Below are 21287 nucleotides of genomic sequence, written 5' to 3'. Positions count from 1 at the left end.
GTTTTTCCCGAAGTCTATTCTTTGAGAGATTTGTTTTGCCCTTCTTCCCCTAGCTTGCCTCATAGTATCAGAGATGGGATTCAAATCCTCCTTACCTGGTATCTCCAGTTTATATGCCTGGGACCTCTCTGGTGACTCGCTGAATTTTGAAGTCCAGTTATTTCTGCAACAGGACTCATTAGACAGGCTTGAAAACCCTGAAACTGACTGGTGCCTCTTGTTCTTCTCATGAATATCTAGGTTAGAGTAAAACAAGTAGGTATGAGACAAAGGGCAGTTTTGATCTGGCTTCTTGTCCAGGGACCAGCAGCTTGGATTTCCTCGTTATCTGGAGAGTCTTTATCTTGGGGTCCCAAATTTCAAGACCTCTTTGTTGTACACATTCAACTGAGTTTTATGCTTTTTATTATAACCCTGGAATTTAGCACAGGGCCCCTTATGTATAGGGAGTTCAGTTGTTAATGATAACTGACTCAGTGGTTGCACTATAGATTTAGGAAAATTTTTTCAACTTTAAAAATTGTCTGTTTCTCAGGATCATTTTAGATGGTCATTGTTTGCAATTCATTTGACTTATCATTGTATAATTATACTCAATGTCAGGGGAATCTGAATATATTTATGCATTGGCACTGAACATATTAAGGACTCAAGACTCAGGCACCCATTAAATTCTCAAACCAAAATGAAAAGGATAGAAAACATTTGATATTTGGCATTTTTCTTTGGATTTCATTGATTATAATAAAAGAACATAGATTGTTATCTTCAGTTAGTATTTTAGATATGCAGGTAATGCAGATCACACCTTCAATGACTGAATTAATCATTAGTTATTGATAACTCATGGTAGGAAAATCATTAATTCTCTGATGAATCATTAGCACTTGACCTCTCCTAAACGGTTGTCTCTGACTACCATAGCTCAAAGAATTATTTTGCATAATTCAAACATGTATTATCCATGCTATTCAGTTAGCAATATCTTCTTTTTCATGAAGTCTCATTATTATCTTAAGCTAATCTTGTAATTTTTCATCTGTGTAATGTATGTCCTTAATTAAATAGTTTTTTTGAAAAAGGAGACTACCTCAATTGCATTTCTCTTTCTATAACAGCTGACCCTTTTATCACTCAATACATTTTTTTGGTTGTCTGTTCAATTGAAGAAAATAAGACATTTGTTTTTAACTAAAAGGAGTGTTTGCTTTGCATTTCCTTCAACATGTCTAAAACACAGAGTTGGAAACAAAATCACTAAATACTGTTATTTTATTCTTAGGATGGTGGATCTTTGGATCAGGTCCTTAAGAAAGCTGGAAGAATTCCTGAGCAGATCTTGGGGAAAGTTAGCATTGCTGTAAGTATTTTGTCTTCCTTGAAATTTTGCCTAAGATAATTAATAAAGATGAGGAAGAAAGGAGGAAGTCAGCTGAGGAAAAAAAAGATTCTAGAAAGGCTTATCATTGGCCTTGCTGAATCAGTCTCTCTCTCTTTCTCTCTCAACTCCCCCCTCTCCCTCCCTCAGCCATGTGACTTTCTTGCTTTTTATGTTAAGAATAAATCCCATCCCCCACCCCTTTTTTAAAACCCTTACCATTCTCTTAGGATAAATACCATGTATTGGTTTCAAGGCAGAAGAATGGTAAGGGCTCCAGGGTCACACAGCTAGGAAGTGTCTGAGGTCAGATTTGAACCCAGGACCTCCTGTCTCTAGGCCTGGCTCTCAATCCACTGAGTGACCTACCTGCCCATCCTGCAGTCTAATATTTCTAGCTGCCTGCTTGATATCTCTATCTGAATGTCAACGTGTACCTCAAATCGAACAAACCTTCAAACCTTCTTCCTCTCTTTTCCTCTCCTATAGTTTATCATCTTAGCTTAATATTGTATTGATGGATAATATCTCTTGGACAATTTATACTTTGTTATCAAACATACATTTGTGGATTTTTGTACTTATTTGACCTTTCAACATAAATATCTTTATATCTTTTCCACTAGGTAATAAAGGGTCTTACATATCTGAGAGAGAAGCATAAGATAATGCACAGAGGTAAGGGCTTTCTTTTTGAAAAGTACATTGTTTTGAATGCTAGTGAAACTTTTTTTTAACTATCTAGGCTTAAAATATAACTTTTTTTCTTTTCTGTGACTTCTTAAGACAGTTTGTTAGTGTGATTATATTGTAACCTTTTTTGGGCCACTGATACCTGTATACTTTCTGGAACATAAAAGGAGTACTGACAGTGGGAGGGGAGGCTTATCTGTGCTCAGCCCACCTTCTATCTCTATAACAGATTTATAAACACTTAACTGACCTTTTCCTCTTTCTTGAGTGGAAAGGCAGTGAGGAAACCAGGATATTGCCACATACTATTGTGTCACAATATGTTTTTTGGGAAATAGGTTCTAGTATTCTGCTAATCAAGTAGGCCAGAGTTATGGGTTCAATCCATGTGTTATCCATACATAACATTGCCCTGTTTTGTAGTCTAGATTCTATCTCTCCTTTAACTAACCACTTCGCAAATGCATGCCACTGATGAAGTGAGGAAAATGGAGAAAGAGAACACGGATTATTCAGGGCAGGTAGATACTCTCTAGTGAAAGAAAAAGAAAGATTCACAAAACATATTATACTGACATTGGGTTAGTAGCATATTATGTGCAGAAAACAGAATGTTAATTATGTGGAAACACTAATTTTTCTGAGGTGGAGACCAGAGGTGAAGCAAGGGAGACTGCAATTTCAATCCTCTTTCAAGGGCTTTGATGCTTTTTTACTTGTATAAGTTTAGGTTGTACCTCATTTTTCCTTTAACCCAAACTATCTCATTTGTTAAAGTGATAAATAACATCATTTTTCTAGAAAGGAAAATTAGTATTGAAATAAACCTTAGTGTTGAAAAGAACCTAAAAAGTCACTTAGTCCAAACCCTTTGTAAAGCAGGACTTCCCTATTCAACTTCGTCTGTCAAATGGTCATTGAGCTTTTTTAAAAAAAATTTTAAACCCTTATCTTTTGTTTTAAAATCGTCTACTAAGTATCAGTTCTAAGGTAGAAGACTGCAAGAGCTAGGCAATTGGAATTAAATGACTTGTCCGGGGATACTCAATTTTTACGGTGAAATAGTCCATCTTAAAGGCCTTGTCTCTGTTGAATGGATCAGAAATGGATAAGGGTTTTATCCATTTATCTTATATTAGATAATATTATATCTATATTATTTAGCTGCACTAAAAGGACCATAGGGCCCTGTTGTCTGATCTGCAGCTAATACTTCCCAGTGTGTTTTCTCCCCCTATTACAATGTGACCTCCTTGAGAGCAGAAATTATGTTACTCTTTGGTTTGATTCCCAAGCTCAGTACTTTGTACATATTAAACACTTAAATACTTTTCCATTCACACATTCCTTTATTAGTTAGTCAACAAGCAGAAAATATAGCTAGAAAAGTGGGGAAGTCTGGCTGTAGTGCTTGCAGTGATAGGGAATGAAGAGACTAGCAGGACGGAGTATGCTCCTTAAATAGAGGCTATGGGACGTGCCATCTAACCAGAGGGAGGGGCACTGGGAAAGGATGCCTCTTCCAGGGTGTGAATTCCAGGGCTGAAGTGATTTTCCCAGGATGAAGAGGTTTCTTTTTTTTTTTCTGTGATTTTTTAAAAATTTGGATATTTTCCCATAGTTATATGTTTCATGTTCTTTCCCTCTCCCCCCAACTCATCCTTCCCTTAGCCGACACACAGTTACACTGGGTTTTACATGTATCATTGATTAAGACCTAATTCCATATTATTGATAGTTGGACTAGAGTTATCGTTTAGTGTCTACATCCCCAATAATATTCCCAACAGCCCATGTGTTCAAGCAGTTGTTTTTCTTCTGTGTTTCTCCTCCCACAGTTCTTCCTCTGAATGTGGCTAGTTTTCTTTCTCATAAGTCCCTCAGCCTTGCTCTGGATCCTTGCATTGCTGCTACTAGAGAAATCCGTTATGTTAGATTTTACCACAGTGTATCAGCCTCTGTGTATTAATGTTCTCCTGGTTCTGCTCCTTTCACTCTGCATCAGTTCCTGGAGGTCTTTCCAGTTCACATGGAATTCCTCTAGTTCTTTATTCCTTTGAGCACAATAGTATTCCATCACCAACAGATACCACAATTTGTCCGGCCATTCCTCTATAGAAGGACATCCCCTCATTTTCCAATTTTTTGCCACCACAAAGAGAGCAGCTATAAATATTTTTGTACGTCTTTTTCCTAATTATCTCTTTGGGATATAAACCAAGCAGTGCTGTGGCTGGATCAAAAGGCAGATAGTCTTTGCCATCCAGAATGGTTGGATCAATTCACAACTCCACCAGCAATGCATTAATGTCCCAATTTTGCCACATCCCCTCCAACATTCACCACTTTCCTTTGCTGTCATGTTAGCTATTCTGCTAGGTGTGAAGTGGTACCTTTGATTTGCATTTCTCTAATTATAAAAGATTTAGAACACTTTTTCATGTGTTTGTTGATAGTTTTGATATCTTTATCTGAAAATTGCCTATTCGTGTCTCTTGCCCATTTATCAGTTGGAGAATGGCTTGATTTTTTTTTTTTGTATAATTGGTTTAGCTCCTTATATATTTGAGTAATTAGGCCTTTGTCAGAGTTTTTTTTTGTTATAAAGATTTTTCCCCATTTTGTTGCTTCCCCTATTAATTTTGGTTGCATTGGTTTTGTTTGTACAAAAACTTTTAAATTTAATGTAATCAAAATTATTTGTTTTACATTTTGTAATTTTTTTCTAACTCTTGCTTGGTTTTAAAATCTTTCCTTTCCCAGAGATCTGACAAGTATACAATTCTGTGTTCACCTAATTTACTTACAGTTTCCTTCTTTATATTCAAGTCATTCACCCATTCTGAATTTATCTTGGTAGAGGGTATAAGATGTTGATCTAGACCCAATCTCTCCCATATTGAAGAGATTTATAAGACTATCATTAGAATGGTCTTAGATTGAGTTGAAATCTACCTTTGAATCCCTATAGCTCCCTTAACCCTCCAGAATACAAACTCTAGTCCCCAAACTTTTTTCAAACCCTTACCTTCTGTCTTAGAATCAGTTCTAAGACAGAAGAATGGCAAGGACTAAGCAGTTGAGTTTAAGTGACTTGCCCAGGGTCACACAGGAAGGAAGTGTCTGAAGTCTTCCTGACTCCTAGCCTGGTGCTCTTTCCACTCTGCTACCTAACTTTATTTGCCCCCATCCCCAAACCTTTCTGATTGTGCATCCCTCTTAACAAACATTTTTAGCATTATACCCCAGTATTTGCCCATTTATTTATTTATAAATTACATATTTACATATTTAGTACTTATGAAACTTACACAAAAATAGGCATTTTAAAATATGAAATAATATTTTGAAAATAGTTTTAATGGCACTATGGCCTTTTTGTTCTCACTAAAATATCCTATTTTGGTGAGGTCAATGTGATTAAATAGGTTTCATTATTTTTTAAAATCTTGGTTTGATAGATTGTGATATAGCAATTTGGAAGCCAAATTCTAAGTTCAGTTAGTTTTGAAATTTGTTTTGAAATTTTATTTTAATGACTGCCATAAATGAAAAGAGATACATTATACAGATATTTAACTTCAGATGGGAAAAAAGGTGTTTCATTGGCTATACATTCAAAATGATAATAGTCATCATTCAGTTCCATCCACCATTTATACAAAGGCCTTGTTGAAATTCAGCTAGTAAATTTCCCTCTTTCCTGATGTTAGGCAGTTGCTCTCACAAACTAATTGGGACGTGTTTCATTTTTATAGACTTGGAACTCTTTGGAAGATACTTAAATAGATTAGAAAATTCTGTTCCCAAGTTTTTAAATGTACAGATATAAAAGTATTTATAGGTGACACACTTAACATTGTTTTTAGCAACTCAGAGGAGAAAGAGTAAGTATCCATTAAATATGGAAATATGTTTTATGTGACTTCACATGGATAATGAGTATCATATTGCTTGCCTTCTCAGTGGGTAGGAGAAGCACTACTAGGAACTCAAAATTTTTACAAATGAATGTTTTAAAAAATAGTAAATATAGGAGGCAGCTGGGTGGCTCAGTGGATTGAGAGCCAGGCCTAGAGATGGGAGGTCCTAGGTTCAAATCTGGCCTCAGACACTTCCCAGCTATGTGACCCTGGGCAAGTCACTTGACCCCCATTGCCTACCCTTACCACTCTTCTGCCTTGGAGCCAATACACTGTATTGACTCCAAGATGGAAGGTAAGGATTAAAAAAAAAAAATAGTAAGTATAGGGGGCAGGTAAGTGGTTCAGTTGATTGAGAGCCAGGCCTAGAGATGGAAGGTCATTAGGCCTCAGATACTTCCTATCTCTGTGGCCCTGGTTAAGTCACTTAACTCCCACTGCCTATCTTTTACCATTCTTCTGCCTTGGAACCAGTATTTAATATCTATTCTAAGACAGAAGAAAGGGTTTTGTTTTTTTTCAATTTGATATAAGGAAAATCTCTGATAATTGGAGCTCATCAGAAATTTCTATGGAGTGAACTACTTTAGGACATAGAGAATTACTTATTGGAAATTGGGTTCCTGAGTTAGATAAAGATTGTTCCAGATCACCTCAGAAGGTATTTTCCAGCTCAGATATTCTAGGGTTCCATGGGATCAGACCATTGTTCACAGAATGAAAAAAAAATGGTGACTACTATTTCCCTAATTTCCTATTTGCCTCAGCTTGCATCCTTGATAACTGCAGTTTAGGAGAGGGGGAAGGGCTAGGATGATTGCATGGGTTGATAGATGTCTCATTGCCTAACTTATCAAGATTCTTGAATTTCGGTGACTGTCTCAATTAATGTCAGATCTTGGATTTTCTGCTTAATTAAAGTGGACTGGCCATGTTAGGATTGACTCAGATTTGCTTTCTTAAACCCTTCTTCATTCCTTGCTTTTATGTAATATTCTTGTTGAATTAGTGGCTAAAACCTTAACTCTTAGTGCAAAAGTTAGATCCTTGCTCATAGGGGAAGCTTGTTTGAATAAATGGGGAGGTCTGGGATCATGGGATCATAAGTTTAATGCTAGAAGGGACCTTAGTGGTCATTGATTTTGGCCTAGGAAACCAAGAAACAAAGATTTCTTTCCCCATGGTTCTTTCAGAGAAAAGGAGGTATAGGGAATATTGTACAAATATTCTTCCCCAATTCATGGAAATTCTTTTTTTTTTTAAACCCTTACCATCTGTACAATACTATGTGTTGGTTCTAAGGCAGAATAATAATAAGGGGTAAGCAATGGAGGTTAAGTGAATTGCCCAGGGTCATACACCTGGGAAGTGTCTGAGGTCGCATTTGAATCCAGGACTTTCCATCTTTGGACCACCTATCTACCCTCCAATCTGTGGAAATTCTGACCAAATATTGATTAGTTTCCATCACATTCAGGCTTAGCTGTTGGGATTGCCATGACTGGTTTACAGATTGTTCATATGGTTTGTCAATCCCAAACTGACCTACTAAGATGCATTTTTGAAAACTCAAAATTGTTCTTCAAAAAAAAAAAAAAGCAAGCCTACTCTAAAAAGTAAAACAAAACTCTTTTCAAATGCAAAGTGCTATGCTAGCAACTTTCATACCATGCTGACCACAATCCTTCCCATGGAAACCAAGAAAATGTTTAGAAGAGATGGTAGGGAACTTTCTTAGTGTTGGGTAACTCAGGCATATGTTATCAGATGCTTCTGTAGTCTCTGGTTCTCCAAAGACCTTTTTGGTTTTGCTGCAGAAGATTTTATAATGCCTATTCTTCATAAACTATTCTAAACAGAAGTCAAAAGGTCTTGGAGAACCAGAGGTCACAAAAGCACTTGAATAATATATGCCTGAGCTACATGTCACCTAGAAAATGATTTGTGGGTTTAACAGCAATCAGCAATACAATCATTTTCAGTAGAAAATAAGAACAAAAAGTAGGATATGTGAAGCCATGAACTTCTGGTACATGATTCTATTTTATACAACAAACCCAAGGCCCTTGCCAACCTTTCCAGTTCATTTCCTAGCCATAATATTGGTAACACATTGGTGGATGTTCTAGGAAGCCATCCAAGTTTTCTGGTTCCCGGTCCAGAGCTCCCTCCCTCCTTCATATGCTGTGCCTCCCACCTTCCTTCATCCCTCAGGACTTCCTGAGAAAGCACAGACAAGGACAACTTGGAATTAATTGGCAACTCCTTATTAACTGTGTGCTTGGCACTCAGGGTAACTTTGCCTAAAAAGACATATTCAGACTGAACAATTGTCTGGAAAAAAGTCTGAGAGCTAAAAACTCTTTGGTTTCGTGCCCCATTTTTCAGTGTGTAGGAATGCTGTATGTCATTGGCCAGTTTTTCCACCTCATCTCCAAACTAGGCCTTATATTTGCATTGTGAGGTAAATACCTGTTGATAACCTCATAGTTTCTAGCTCTCTATTCTTAGCCAGCTGACATTTACATTTTATATATATTATCCATTTAATACTTTAAAGTTTATAAAACACTTAATTTTTAAAAAATACTTACCTTCTGTCTTTTTTCTTTTTCTTTTCTTTTTTTTTTAAACCCTTACCTTCCATACAATACTGTGTATTGGCTCCAAGGCAGAAGAATGGTAAGGGTAGGCAATGGGGGTCAAGTGACTTGCCCAGGGTCACACAGCTGGTGTCTGAGGCCAGATTTGAACTTAGGACCTCCCATCTCTAGGCCTGGCTCTCAATCCACTGAGCTACCCAGCTGTCCTCCTTACCTTCTGTCTTAATAATTTCCAAAGCAAAGAGCAATAAGAGTTAGGAAATGGGAGTTGAGTGACTTGCCCAGAGTCACACAGCCCAGAAGTGTTTAAGGTCAGATTTGAACTCAGGACCTCCCATATCTAGGCCTGGCTTTCTATCCACTGAGCCACCTAGTTGTCCCTACAAAACACTTTATAAATACTATTTCATTTTATCCTTATAACAATCCTAGAAAGTAGGTGCTATTGTTATCTCCATTTTACCGAAAAGGGAATTGAAGCAATGGTTAAGGAAATTGTCCAGGGTCACATAGCTAGTAAACCGCTGAGACTGATTTGAATTCAGATCTTCCTGACTCTAGCACCATGGTCTACAGGATTCCATTCTTAGTTATGCTTTTGACAACAGAAGAATTAAGTGAGGCAGGATCTACTTCCTCATGATAATCTTTTTCACTTCTACATAAATTTGTACTTTTCCAAGAGCTTTCACATACATGCCTTTGATGCAGGTAGAGCAGGGATCGATTATCCCTGTCTTATTGATGAAGAAATTCAGACCCAGAGAAGTTAGTTGATTTGCCTAGATCACAGATTGAGTCTGTGACAGAAACTAGTTTAGTTTCCATCCTGCTGCCTCACCTCAGAAATAGCATTGGCAGAGAGAGCTGTTCTAGCCCAAGTGCCCTCACCTGCCCATTCAAACCATGTGCTGGGATGCCCTCGATTTCATTCTCAGCCAAATGCAAGTTTGTGTTCAGGGCTGGATTGAGTGCCACAGTGCTTCTTCCAGGAACTCTTCTCTGGCCTCATCAATGACTTCGTTACTTCTTGGCATCAAAAGCAATTTCAGGAGCCAGGAGAGTCAGTGAACAGATGTCTGCTAATGAGGAGCTTGGCTTCAGCCCAGCCACAGAAAGCTTTGGTAAAATTGTTTGTCTCTCTTGGATGGGAGAGGCCAGAGGACAGACTTCTGCCTCAGCATGAGCTGGCCTTTCCACTTTGTAGATTCTAGTTGCCCGAGTATGTTACACAGAAGGGTCAGGATGCTGGAAGTCTTTTTCCTGAATGGTTAAAATAGAATGAGGTTCTGGTACTGGGCAGATGTTATTGCTCAACTCTGTTACTGAGGAAGAAAGAAAAGAATGAGCTGGTGTTTCCTGGAAGCTCAAGTCAGTGTTAAAATAGAGACCAGGGAGCCTGGCCTTGTTGAACCTTCCTTGCTGCCAATCAGTTCTTCCTTACATCTATCTAAACTCCCTTCCTAGGAATAAAGCCCATTTTCTTTCTAATTCTTCCTTTTGTGAAGATAAGGAGACAGAAGAAGAGAGTGACTTTTCTTCTTCCTGAAACTTTATTTAGATCTTTAAAAACTTCACATAATAAACTAAGTCCAGATTATACAACCCAAATTTTCCAGGAATATGGAGAAGTTCAAAGGCAAGTTGATAGTATTGATGCCCGTGGTTATCTACTGAGGTCCTGCATCATTCCTAGTTAGAGTGTATCTGGAAACTCTAGCCTACAGTAAGCTGTGAAAAATAAGTGATAAGTGCAAATGTCACATGGCTACTCCAGAGAAGTCAAAGGTCAGTTCCAGAAGATACTGAAAGGAGTGATTACTTCTCAATGCTATAACTTATAATTATGAAGGAATATGGTACAAAGAACTAGTCTTTTGGGCAAGGACGGCACTCTGGAACATTCTCCCTAAATCATGAGATTTCCTAATAAATTTAAAATATTTTCATCCAATACAGGAATTCTATCTTAATAATATCCCTAACAAGTGGTCATTCAATCTCTGCTTGAAAACTCCCAGTGCTAGAACACTCACTAACCCCCTGAGGCAGCCCATTTTATTTTTGGACAGTCTTACTAACTATGATGATGCAAATTCCTATGGATTTTAAAGTTTGCAAAGTGCTTTTTTCAGTAACAATGACGAAAACCAAAAATAAGAAGTAGAGGCTAGGAAAGAGTAACTGTTTTGCTCATGGTCACACAGCGAATTGGAATTCAAATCCAAATCTCCAAGTCTTGTGATGTTTCTGTTACATCACATATTAGTATATTTTTCTGTATGTTAAGAGGAAATCTTGTTTTCTATAATTTTCTCCTTTTGGTTATTGTTCTGCCTTTTAGTGCTAGTCAGAACAAATCTAAAAACTACCTTCCATGTGACAACCCTTCACATTATTAACATCACCCTCCCAAGTCTTCTTGATTGAGGTCATGCAAATAGAAACATCTTTGTACTTGTTCTTCAGTTTGATTTTACAACAGTTCTATGAAATGTAAATGAACATTTTATAGATGAAGAAATTGAAGCTCTTAAAGACTTTTCCATGGGAACCCTGCTAATTATGTGGAAAAGCCAAATAGTCATGCCTCAAGAGATAAAAAGAATTCCAAGTAAGAGGAGTAAAACAAACTTTTCTTTAGAGGTAAGGTATGGTTAAGAAGGAAAACGTTTTACTTTTGTCAAATCTTACTTAACCTATACCTGGCTGGTAAAATTACCTCTTCAAACACTTTGGGCAGTTAGAGATAGGTCCTGTGCTCCTCACTTGCTCTAAACTGTGCAACCCTCTGGCGTGACTCTCTGCTGTGACTCTCTGCTGGACGGGTGGCTAAGGCCAAACCTAATAGGCTTTAGGAGACATATCTATACCTTTTGACAAAAGATGTAAGAGAAAAGAAGTAATAGAAGTAGTGGTAATAGTAATAGCTAGCATTTTTTTAGTACTTACTATGTTTCAGGTACAGTGCTAAGTATTTTACAAATATTATCTCATTTGATCTTTACAGTTGTTAAAGGGAATTCTTTGTTCTCTGAGTTTATACTTGTGAAAGGGAATTCTTTATTCCCTTTGTCTATTTTGAGTTAACACTTTGGTTAACAATACTTTAAGCACCCCTACTTAGTACCTCTCTGATTATGAAGACAGGATTAACTTTCCTTTTTCTACTTTTGAATTGAATCAACAAAAGCTTGAACACCCTACTTAGGACTAGGTGGAGGAGCTTTCCATCTTTTCAACTCAATCTGCCAGGAAATGAGAATTTATACCTCAGTCAGCCAGGAATCTATGAATTCTTTTGATGAGTATTCACCTCTCCAGAAGGTAAGAAGCAGTTCCCACAAACACTGCCCCCTGGGCAGTCCTGGGCAATTTGGAAGCTGTGATTGGCCCTTGTGAAAAGGGGAAGGGACAAGAAACTTATATAAAAGGCCCTGAATTTCTGGGACTAGGAGAAGTTGACTCCAAGAAGCAAGTCAGCTTCAAGAAGGTCAGCTCAAGGAAGAAAGTGGGTCTCAGGAATCACCTTCAGCTTAAGTCATTGTCTTGACCTGCCTCTTGGAGGGAACTTGGGTGAGTGGATAGCTGGCTTTCCCTTCCTGTCTTCTGGAGAGAATTAAATTCCGGTTGAAGGTCAACAAGTCCTGACTGAGTCTAGTACTAGAGCAATATTTAGTTAAATAAGCTAATGTCTTCTCTACCCTTTTGTATTTCTCTGCTTTCATTCTTTCCACCTCTTTTGTAAATAAAAGCTATTAAAGTCATTTAGACTCTGAAGCAATAATACTTTGAATAGGCAACTACCATATTATTTATAAATTTCATACATTTTAGTCAAACCATTAAAATTTAATTCCTACACAATAAATATGGGAGGTTATGTGCTGCTATTATTCCCATTTTTAAAAATAATGAATCTTTTCAGTTACACATAGAAACAATTTTTTACAATTGTTTTCTGACATTTTGGGATTCAGATTTTCTCTCTTCCTCTCTTCCCGTTTCCTCCTGCCTCAACCCCCTGTAAGGGTTAAAATAGGAGTTTTGACAGAATAAGAGAGCAGCTTTTAAGGATTTCAGTTTTAATGAGAATATAGTAGAGTTGTACATTAATATTATCCCTTTAAGCCAGAGAAAATAAAACTTCTAGCAGCTTTTAACAATTAACAATTTTGTTTAATTAAAATAGAGATAGTAAAAGAATATAGTAACAGAGGGAAAGATAGAAAAGAGGAAAGAGAGATTGCTAATCTTATACCCTATAAATATACCTAAAATTCCTAGTACTACCTAAAATTCCTAATAACTACCTCTAACTGTCTTGTGAGGACAGCTTCTTCTTGCCTGACAAACACCAGGCCTATCTAACCTACACTATAAATTATTCACTATCTACCTAACTCCCTAAAATAATGGATAGCCATAACTCACTCCTTCAGTCAGGTTTCTATAGCAGCCTAACCGTCAGTAGCCAACTGACAGCAGATCCTTACCTGTAAGACAGACCTCCTGCTCTCTAGAGATCCCAGAAGCAAAAAACCCTTTAAAGTCTTAAGTGAAAAGCCCTCTTAGTAAGCTCAGGCCCACCTTTATATTCCATCAACTAAACGCCAACCCACTCTACCTGAAAACAACCCCCAACGACCAACTCACTCCTAGCAGGCAACTTCCCCTAACTGTCAGCAACTGACAGCCTGCAACTGATGCTGGCTCAGCAGGGGGCTCCCTGGTTCCTACTTCCTGTCACTGTGGACTGGTTCATCCCTACACATCTCTATGGTAAGAGGACCTCCAGGTTCCCCATTAAATTAAAGAAATTAAAGAATTCCTTTTTATGCCCCAAAGGGGTAGATTGTCTGATGTAGGTTATGCCAGTATTATCCCCATTTTACAAATGGATAACTGAGGTAAAACAGAGCCTAAATGAGTTGCCCAAGATAACACAGCTAGTAAGGGTCAGGGTCAGATTTAAACTTAAGTCTTCTTGACACAAGGCCCAGCATTTTATCCCCAGGTATGTACTCTGCCCTTCTATGAAGCATAAATCTTTATTTCTAAATGAAACCTGGTAGGTGGCAGCTAGCCCATTGTTCCTGTTTGATACTCTTCTTATGAAAAGTTCAGACATAAGTGGAAATTGTCAGATTAAGAATTTTGTGATAATGTAACACGTGGCCTCCATTTTAATTGTCACCAGGACACGATAGAAATACTTATGTTGTTGGTGGAGTAGCAACCCTAGAGCCCAGATGGTGCTGAGCTTTACTGTCAGATGGCAGGTACCAGTAGGAGATTCAATAGAATTGAATTAATTAGAATCTAGGGTGGCAGGGGTGATTTTTTTTTTTTTTTTTTTGGCTTGGAAGCACATTTAGCAGTTATCCTTGGTGGGAGGTACTTATAGCAAAATGTGTGCCTGCTGTACTGTGAGCAGTGTGGGAAGCATTATTATTAGGTGACAGTGGCTAAGCAGTAACTGGGCTAAGAAGCAAAATTTAAGCTATTGCATGCATTTCAATGTCCTGTCTTGTGGCATAGAGATTTAGCTGCTCTAAAGAAAAGATCAAAACTTTCCTAGACATCCCACAAGGTACTGAATCCATAAAGTGTAAGACACAAACCTTGTCCTCAGGAACTTTTCCAGATTTCTTTCAGAGACTGCCTAAACACAAATGCACACATAAATAGTTAATAAACACACGTAGAGAAGTGGGATGAATGACAAGATCTGCATGTAGTCAGACTCAGGAGAGGTCACTGGGGGCTGGATCCATCAAGGAAGGGATAGACTTAGGACAGTAGAATTGGAATTAGACTTCGAAGGTTAAGTAGGGGGTTGTTTGGGTAAATTATTGTTTTTCCTCCTTAGTTTTCTAAGAGGATCAATGACATCACAAGGGTGTTGTCTTAACTTGCCCATGAGGCAGAGCTGCAAAAAGTCATTAGCCTCCTTCTCTTCCAGAATCATCAAAGTCCACTGGCAGTACTAAAGTCAGGATGATTGGGCATTGCCTGAGATGTAGTGGGTGACGTTGGCATCTTCCATGACTGGCTAAACTCCCCACTGTTCCTGCTTGTTCTCATCTGCCCATTCCACTGGGGGAAGATGTCTCCCCTAACTCACCAGTGGATCTGAGGCCCATCAGCTACCTTCAATTTGGTTTAGCCCATATGCCGAAATGGTTTTTTTGGGGTGTGGCTGCTGCTACAGCTTCTTGGAGCCACAGATGAGAGCTCAGCCATGTAAGTGGGTTTCAAAAGGGATGAGCAGCCCTGAAAAGGGCTTTGGTGAGCTCTCAAAGAAGAGATGCTATTCTTCCCTGAACACCTCATGGTAAATGATGAGTGAAGAAGCAAAGGGGAAGGAATATGGTTGCTTACTCATTGTCCCTCATAAAAGCGTAGAAAGATTTTATGAGGGAATAATGAGAGATAAGTCTGAAGTAGTGAACGGGGATCAGATTGTGGGCAGTCTTGAAGCTGTTATCTGTCATACTGCTTTCATTTTTCCTTTTTGGCTTTTTGAATCACATGGCTAATTAGATAAAGTTATCTATTTACTCGGTGTTTTTTTTTTTAATTTTATTTGCAGCTTACCCAGTCTTTACAAATTATTCCCTTGTTCTTCATTTTTCCTTTGGGTCTTTAAGTCCTGTACTCTTACAGGACATCCTGTTGTGAGTTTCTGCCTTGTCCCAAATGCCAACAGCCTATTATTTGACCTCAGGAAATTTTTTTCTTTATCTTTTGGCTTTTTATGCTAGCATAATTATTTAGCATGTTTGGAGCAAAGAAATGCCTAATTTTGGAGGAGTGGTGACTGTGTTCCCACAAAAGAGAGATATAGTTGAAAATCAGGACGCCCAGATGAAACCTTTTTTAAAGGGTCATTTTCCTCCTTTGTAAAATAAACAGTTGTTTAGCTTCCCTTCTTTACTGGGCAATATTTCTTCTGCCTCAAAGAGAAGAAAGAAAAAACCGGTCAACTTCCTTCTGTTTTCTTTGTCTTAGGTCTTATTTTCTATTATCTTTGGCACTTCCCTTATTTTATTCAGAGCAAAGGAGTGATTAATCTTTAATAGACTTTTGAAGAGATTGTTAACAAGTAAGTAAACTGGTACATGGACAGTTGATTGAGCTAATGGGAATACCAAAGGCCTCAGTCATTCTTACCTACAAAAAGGAAGGAACCGGAAACAATACCAACTGAAAAAATTATTGGTTGTCATAAGGAGCTGAATTCACATTCTGGCTATCATTTGCTACATGTATTTTCTTGGGAAAGAAACCTAACCTCTTTGGGCTTCAGTTTCCCAAACTGTAAAATGAAGGGATTAGATTAGATGAGGTCACTTCCACTTAGACTATAAAACTATGTTCCTAAGTAAAATATTATACAGGATTATATGGACCTTTAAAGGTTTTGGAGAGCACTCTATAAATAATAATTTCCTTCCACCCCTTCCTCAGTTGAGTAAAAAGCTACAAGAATGCCCCAACTGTCCACCTTGGATAACCCAGATCTTATTGGGGCAACTTGAATATTAGCTGAACTTGAGCTATGAAAAGACCAGCAAGTTAATATGGTTTAAACAGGTCAAGGAGATACAGAATTTAAGAATCGTGGGAGTTTTGCTTGACTATGTATCGCTGTTGCAAGAGTTTTATTTTTTCCTTTTTCTTTCAGGGTGGGGGGTTGGGTGAAGGGAGAAAAAATAAATGCTTATTAATTTTTAAATCAAAAAAAATTTTTAAAGAATCACTAGAATCCTAAAAACCATGATCAGGGTGGGTAGATGAAGTCACTTACTGTAGTTTCTCATTACTACTATTTTTTAGATTTTTGCTGGAGTAGGTGTGTAGAACATGGGCTGCTTGCCACCTTTTAAACAGCCATTTTGGCAGGAGATACGTATTTACTCGTTTTTAAACTAGTAATAAAGCCTGCTTGGTTTATTTTGCAGATTCAATGATATAGTAAAGGTGTGAATACTTTGAAAAGGAAGAATATAAATATTGTATTGAATATAATGTATTCAGCAAAAGACAAAAGAAAATTTGTATAGACATAATTAGTTCTTAACTGAAAGATTCTCTAATGCTTTTGTTCATTCCTCTTGGATAATCAGGATTATGATTGTAGGTTCTATTTTATGTGTAAGTTGTGAGATCTTAAGGAATTGGCCCAGTGAGATGAATATCTTTGTCTTTCTCTAGATTGCATAATTTGGACATGCCTGCATACAAAAACATAGACTTGGATTGAAGAAAAAACCCTGTTAAGGAAAAACGTTTAATTAAATTCAACACACATTTATTGAACAATTTAACAGTTCAGTAAAATGAAAGGGAGAAAGGGTATTCTGGGAACAGGTAACTGACCAAAAATAATCTAGTTCATTTAAAGTATAGAATATATGGGGAGAAATGATATGATTCTCTAAAGCAGTGATTCCCAGAGTGGGTGCCACCGCCCCCTGGTGGGTGCTGCAGCATTCCAGGGGGAGCAGTGATGGCCACAGATGCATTTATCTTTCCTATTAATTGCTATTAAAATAAAAAAAAATTAATTTCCAGGGGGCTAAGTAATATTTTTTTCTGGAAAGGGGGCGGTAGGCCAAAAAAGTTTGGGAGCCACTGCTCTAAAGCAAAGTAAATTTTATTCCAATCTCATTTTAAACTAGTAGGTAATCTTTCTGTTTAATTATGTTACCTGTTGGCATCTAACCTATTCTCTCACCTTTTTCCTTCTTATGAAGACTTTGAATATAATTAGTGGGTATTTTTCCAGTCCCAATCTTTATATATTCAAATCACCAAACAGCATTCCTAAATATCCTCTGGGTGTGTAAAATTTTTAAAATGGCTTCAACTTCCCCATCTATTCTTCTTTTCTGGATAGCAGTTTTGCTTTGGGATCTATCTACTTGCTCTGAAGGGAGTAGGAGGTACTGAGGGGCCTATATTAGCAAGTGGGAATAAAGAAAAAGGATAGAAAAAAGATCAAGAAGATTTGTAGAATTTCTTTACTAATTGGATATGAGGAGAAGGAAGACATAAAGCACCAGTTTTTCAAACATTGGAGATTACATGAATGATGATGCCACAGAGAGAAATAGTGAAATCAGGAAGGACAACAGATTTTTTCTTTTTAAACCCTTACCTTCTGTCTTAGAATCAATACTGTGTATTGGTTTCAAGGCAGAAGAGCAGTAAGGATTAGGCAGTGTGGGCTAAGTGACTTCTTCAGGGTGACACAGCTAGGAGGTGTCTGAGTCCAGATTTGAATCTAGGACCTTCTGCCTCTAAGCTTGGCTTTCAATCCACTGAGCTACCTTTCTATCCCCAAGAAGAACAGGTTTTGAAGGAAAATGCAATAAGCTTAGTTTTGGACATGATTAAGTTCCTAGTGCTCACAGGATGTTTTGGTAAGCATATCCAATAGATGGTTACAGGTGTAGGTCTGGAGCTTGAATTTCCTACCTGTCTGTGGGAGAGAGCCTGGGGCTGGAAATATACATTTGAAAGTCAGCAGTTTAATGGTGATAATTGAAGCTACTAGAGTAAACCGGGGAGGGGAGGGGGGAGGAAAGAAGTAAATGAAGTTGTTAAAGGACAATGTAGAGAAATCCTATCCTCTTTTCCCTTTATCTCAGTTTAAATCATAAAGTTTTAAGAGACCTTTTTTTCTGATTAATTCAAATCACCTAGCCCAGATGAACTACATCTTTGAGTACTGAAAGAACTGGTAGGTGTGACTGCTCAGCCACTGTGATATAAGATGATGGAAAATAGCAGAACAGAGAAGGGCAAATTTTGCCTTGGTTGTCAAAAGAAAGGAAAAAGAACTGACTCATTAGACTAGTGAGCTTGACTGATTCCTGAGATAATTCTAGAAGGATTCATTAAAGAGATGGTTATTTAAGGTTCCAAGATAACCCCAGGGGACTCATAATTAAAAACCCGTATCCACAAGCCAAAGAAGGAACCGTTGGAATAGGACTGCAGATCAAAATATAACATACTTCACTTTATTTCCTTCTATTGTACATGTGATGTAGCTTTTAGTCACAACATGGGGAATATGGGAATACATATTACATGAAAACATTGATATAACCTATATCAGACTATTTACAGCCTCAAGTTAGTGAGGAGGGAGAGAGAAGAATGTGAATCCAAAAGTATCAGAGTACAATTGCCAAAGATTGTTTCTACACGTAATTGAAAAAACTAAAATTCAGTTTAAAAAAAGAGATGGTTTTGGAACATCAAATTAAGGAAACAGTGTTTACGAAGACTTCAATAACAGATCATGCTAGACCATCCTTATTTCCTTTTTTGGAAAGGATTATTAAACTGGTAGATCAGGGGAATAGATAAGGTTTTCCTAGATTTTTGTAAGATTTGCTAAATTATCTCATTTTTGTGGAAAAGATGTAGAGATGAAGACTATATGAACATGGTATTGGTTGAATAAATGGATTCAATGCCTGAGTCAGTGTCAGTTTGGCAGAAGGTCTCTGGAGCCCTCAGGCATCTCAGCTTGGCCTTGTGCTATTTATCTAAATCTGATAAAAATGTTAAAGGCTTAGATGATATACTTACCATTTTTACAGATAATAAAAATAGCTAACATCTATATAACATTTTGAGGTTTTGCAAAATACTTTACAAATAATTAGCTAATTTGGTCCTCATAATAATCCTGTAAGTACTTGCTATATCCATTTTATAGATGAGGAAATGGAGGGCAGAAAGCTAGGAGAGCTAGCTAATACATTAGTTATAGAGTCAGCAACCATTTTGGATCAGGATCCAAAAGAACCTGATAATTCAGGGTTTAAGCTAATAAAATGAAATTCATTAGAGATAAATGTAAAGTCTTATCCTGATAGACTGTGGATTGAGACTGTCATTTCATCCATGTATGAAACTCCCTCTAAGGAATAAACATTTCTAAATTGCACATTCTGTCCTATGCACTGTGCTTAGTGCACAGGACCACTGTACTAAATGTAGAAGCCCTAAATTCAAATCTGGAATCTGCTTTTGACTATTGTGTCTCTTTGGTCTCCATTTGCTTCTCAGTAAAATGAAAGTTTTGGCCTTGAGTACTCCTAAGGCCTTCCTGCTCCACATCTGGAGATGATACAGCATCATTTAATAGATCATTCAAATTGAAAAGGACCATAGATATGATTTAGCCCTTCTCTGTCATTTTGCAAATGAGGACCTCTAAGTAATAGTCTTGAGCAGCAGAGTCAGTATTTTGAATACAAGACTGACTTCAGACCCAGACCACACATTGCAGTTAGAAAGGGCAGATCTACAAGCCCAGCCTCCTCCCACCCATTCTTTTTTACTTGTTCTTGTAAGCTTGGCATCTGTTTCCCTGTCAGTTGCTTTGTGACATCTTACTAAATTAAAAATGAATAATAATTGTGAGTTTGTTTCAGGGAAAGATGGGCTTAAATGAAAGCTGAGTCTTCTGTTCTTACATTGTTAATTAATATGTTTAATTGTCATTGTTATAGAGTTGGGAGGGTAGGAAATAAAAGCTTTTCGAAACTAATGACTATCAGAAAAACACTTGTTTCACAATTTTGTTATTGAGCTTGGCTGTGAAATCTTCAGATGAGAAAGGAGACTAAAAATAGCCCTCTCCTTAGGCACTGGCATGCTGCTAAAGCAGGCTCCCTCTCTGAACTAAATTGTTAAGCAGGAGGAGGTGGGGAAACACAACCTTTAGCTCCTGCTGTCAGTGTGTTTCTACCATTAGAGCTGTAGGAAGAGTTGTCAAGTGATTATAATGGGATGTTACTCTCTAAAATGAGAGAGAGGAACAGTGTTCTCCTGTGTGTGTTTCTGTGTGTGCACGCGCACATGCGCTGACTGTAGTGCATTTGAAATATTGTGTTAGTACAATAGAATCCCAGTATAACACAGCTGAGGATAGTTCAGTCTTGGATTTGCTTCTAGATAAATAAAAACCTTCGAACCCAACCAGATAGAATAAATAAATGCTAGTCCTTCCTCTTGCCCCTTGACTTCATTATTTTTTATTTTTTAAACTTTTACCTTCCATCTTAGAATTAATACTAAGTATTTGTTCCAAAGCAGAAGAGACAAAAGGGCTGGCAATGGGGGTTAAGTGACTTGCCCAGGATCATAGACATAGGAAGTGACTGTAGCCTGATTTGAACCCAGGACCTCTCATCTCTAGGCCTGGCTCTGAATCCACTCAGCCACCTACCTGTCCCAAGCCCCTCAGCTTTATTAAAGAGATTCCTTAGTACATTAAAAATTGGACCCACTGTTTCTGTGGTTTGTAATTAATTCTGAATTATCCAGGAATTGATCAGTGAGATCTGATCTGATTCTGATCTGAAGTCCACCATTAATTGTTTATGCGTCCTCTTAATGATTTTATTATATTAATTATATACACATAATAATTAACAATGTAAGAACAGAAGACTTAGTATTGTGAAGACATTGAACTAAGTGATCTTTAAGCTCTTTTCCAGCAGTAGCTTTTTTTGTTTTTTTTTTTTTCTCTTTTGGCTGTTTTCTTGCTTGACAGAGAGGGAAGAAAAGGAGGGAGGGAGGGAGGGAGGGAGGGAGAGAGAGAGAGAGAGAGAGAGAGAGAGAGAGAGAGAGAGAGAGAGAGAGAGAATGAGTTGA

The 21287-nt window shown here is 37.6% G+C and overlaps 1 protein-coding gene across 1 annotated transcript in view; it reads left to right on the top strand.

The window, feature by feature from the left end:
* The window catches only part of MAP2K1 (mitogen-activated protein kinase kinase 1), a 108988-nt gene that overhangs the window by 60425 nt on the left and 27276 nt on the right, over positions 1-21287 (top strand). Inside the window, exons 4-5 of the mRNA XM_044665336.1 lie at positions 1283-1360; positions 2005-2056. Coding sequence (XP_044521271.1) covers positions 1283-1360; positions 2005-2056 — 130 coding nt within the window. The remainder of the gene's footprint in view (positions 1-1282; positions 1361-2004; positions 2057-21287) is intronic.

This window comes from Gracilinanus agilis, chromosome 2, assembly GCF_016433145.1.
Source record: "Gracilinanus agilis isolate LMUSP501 chromosome 2, AgileGrace, whole genome shotgun sequence".
NCBI classification, from domain to species: Eukaryota; Metazoa; Chordata; class Mammalia; order Didelphimorphia; family Didelphidae; genus Gracilinanus; species Gracilinanus agilis.
The sequence above is the reverse complement of the archived record's forward strand: the minus strand, read 5'-3'. Positions and strand labels throughout refer to the sequence as shown.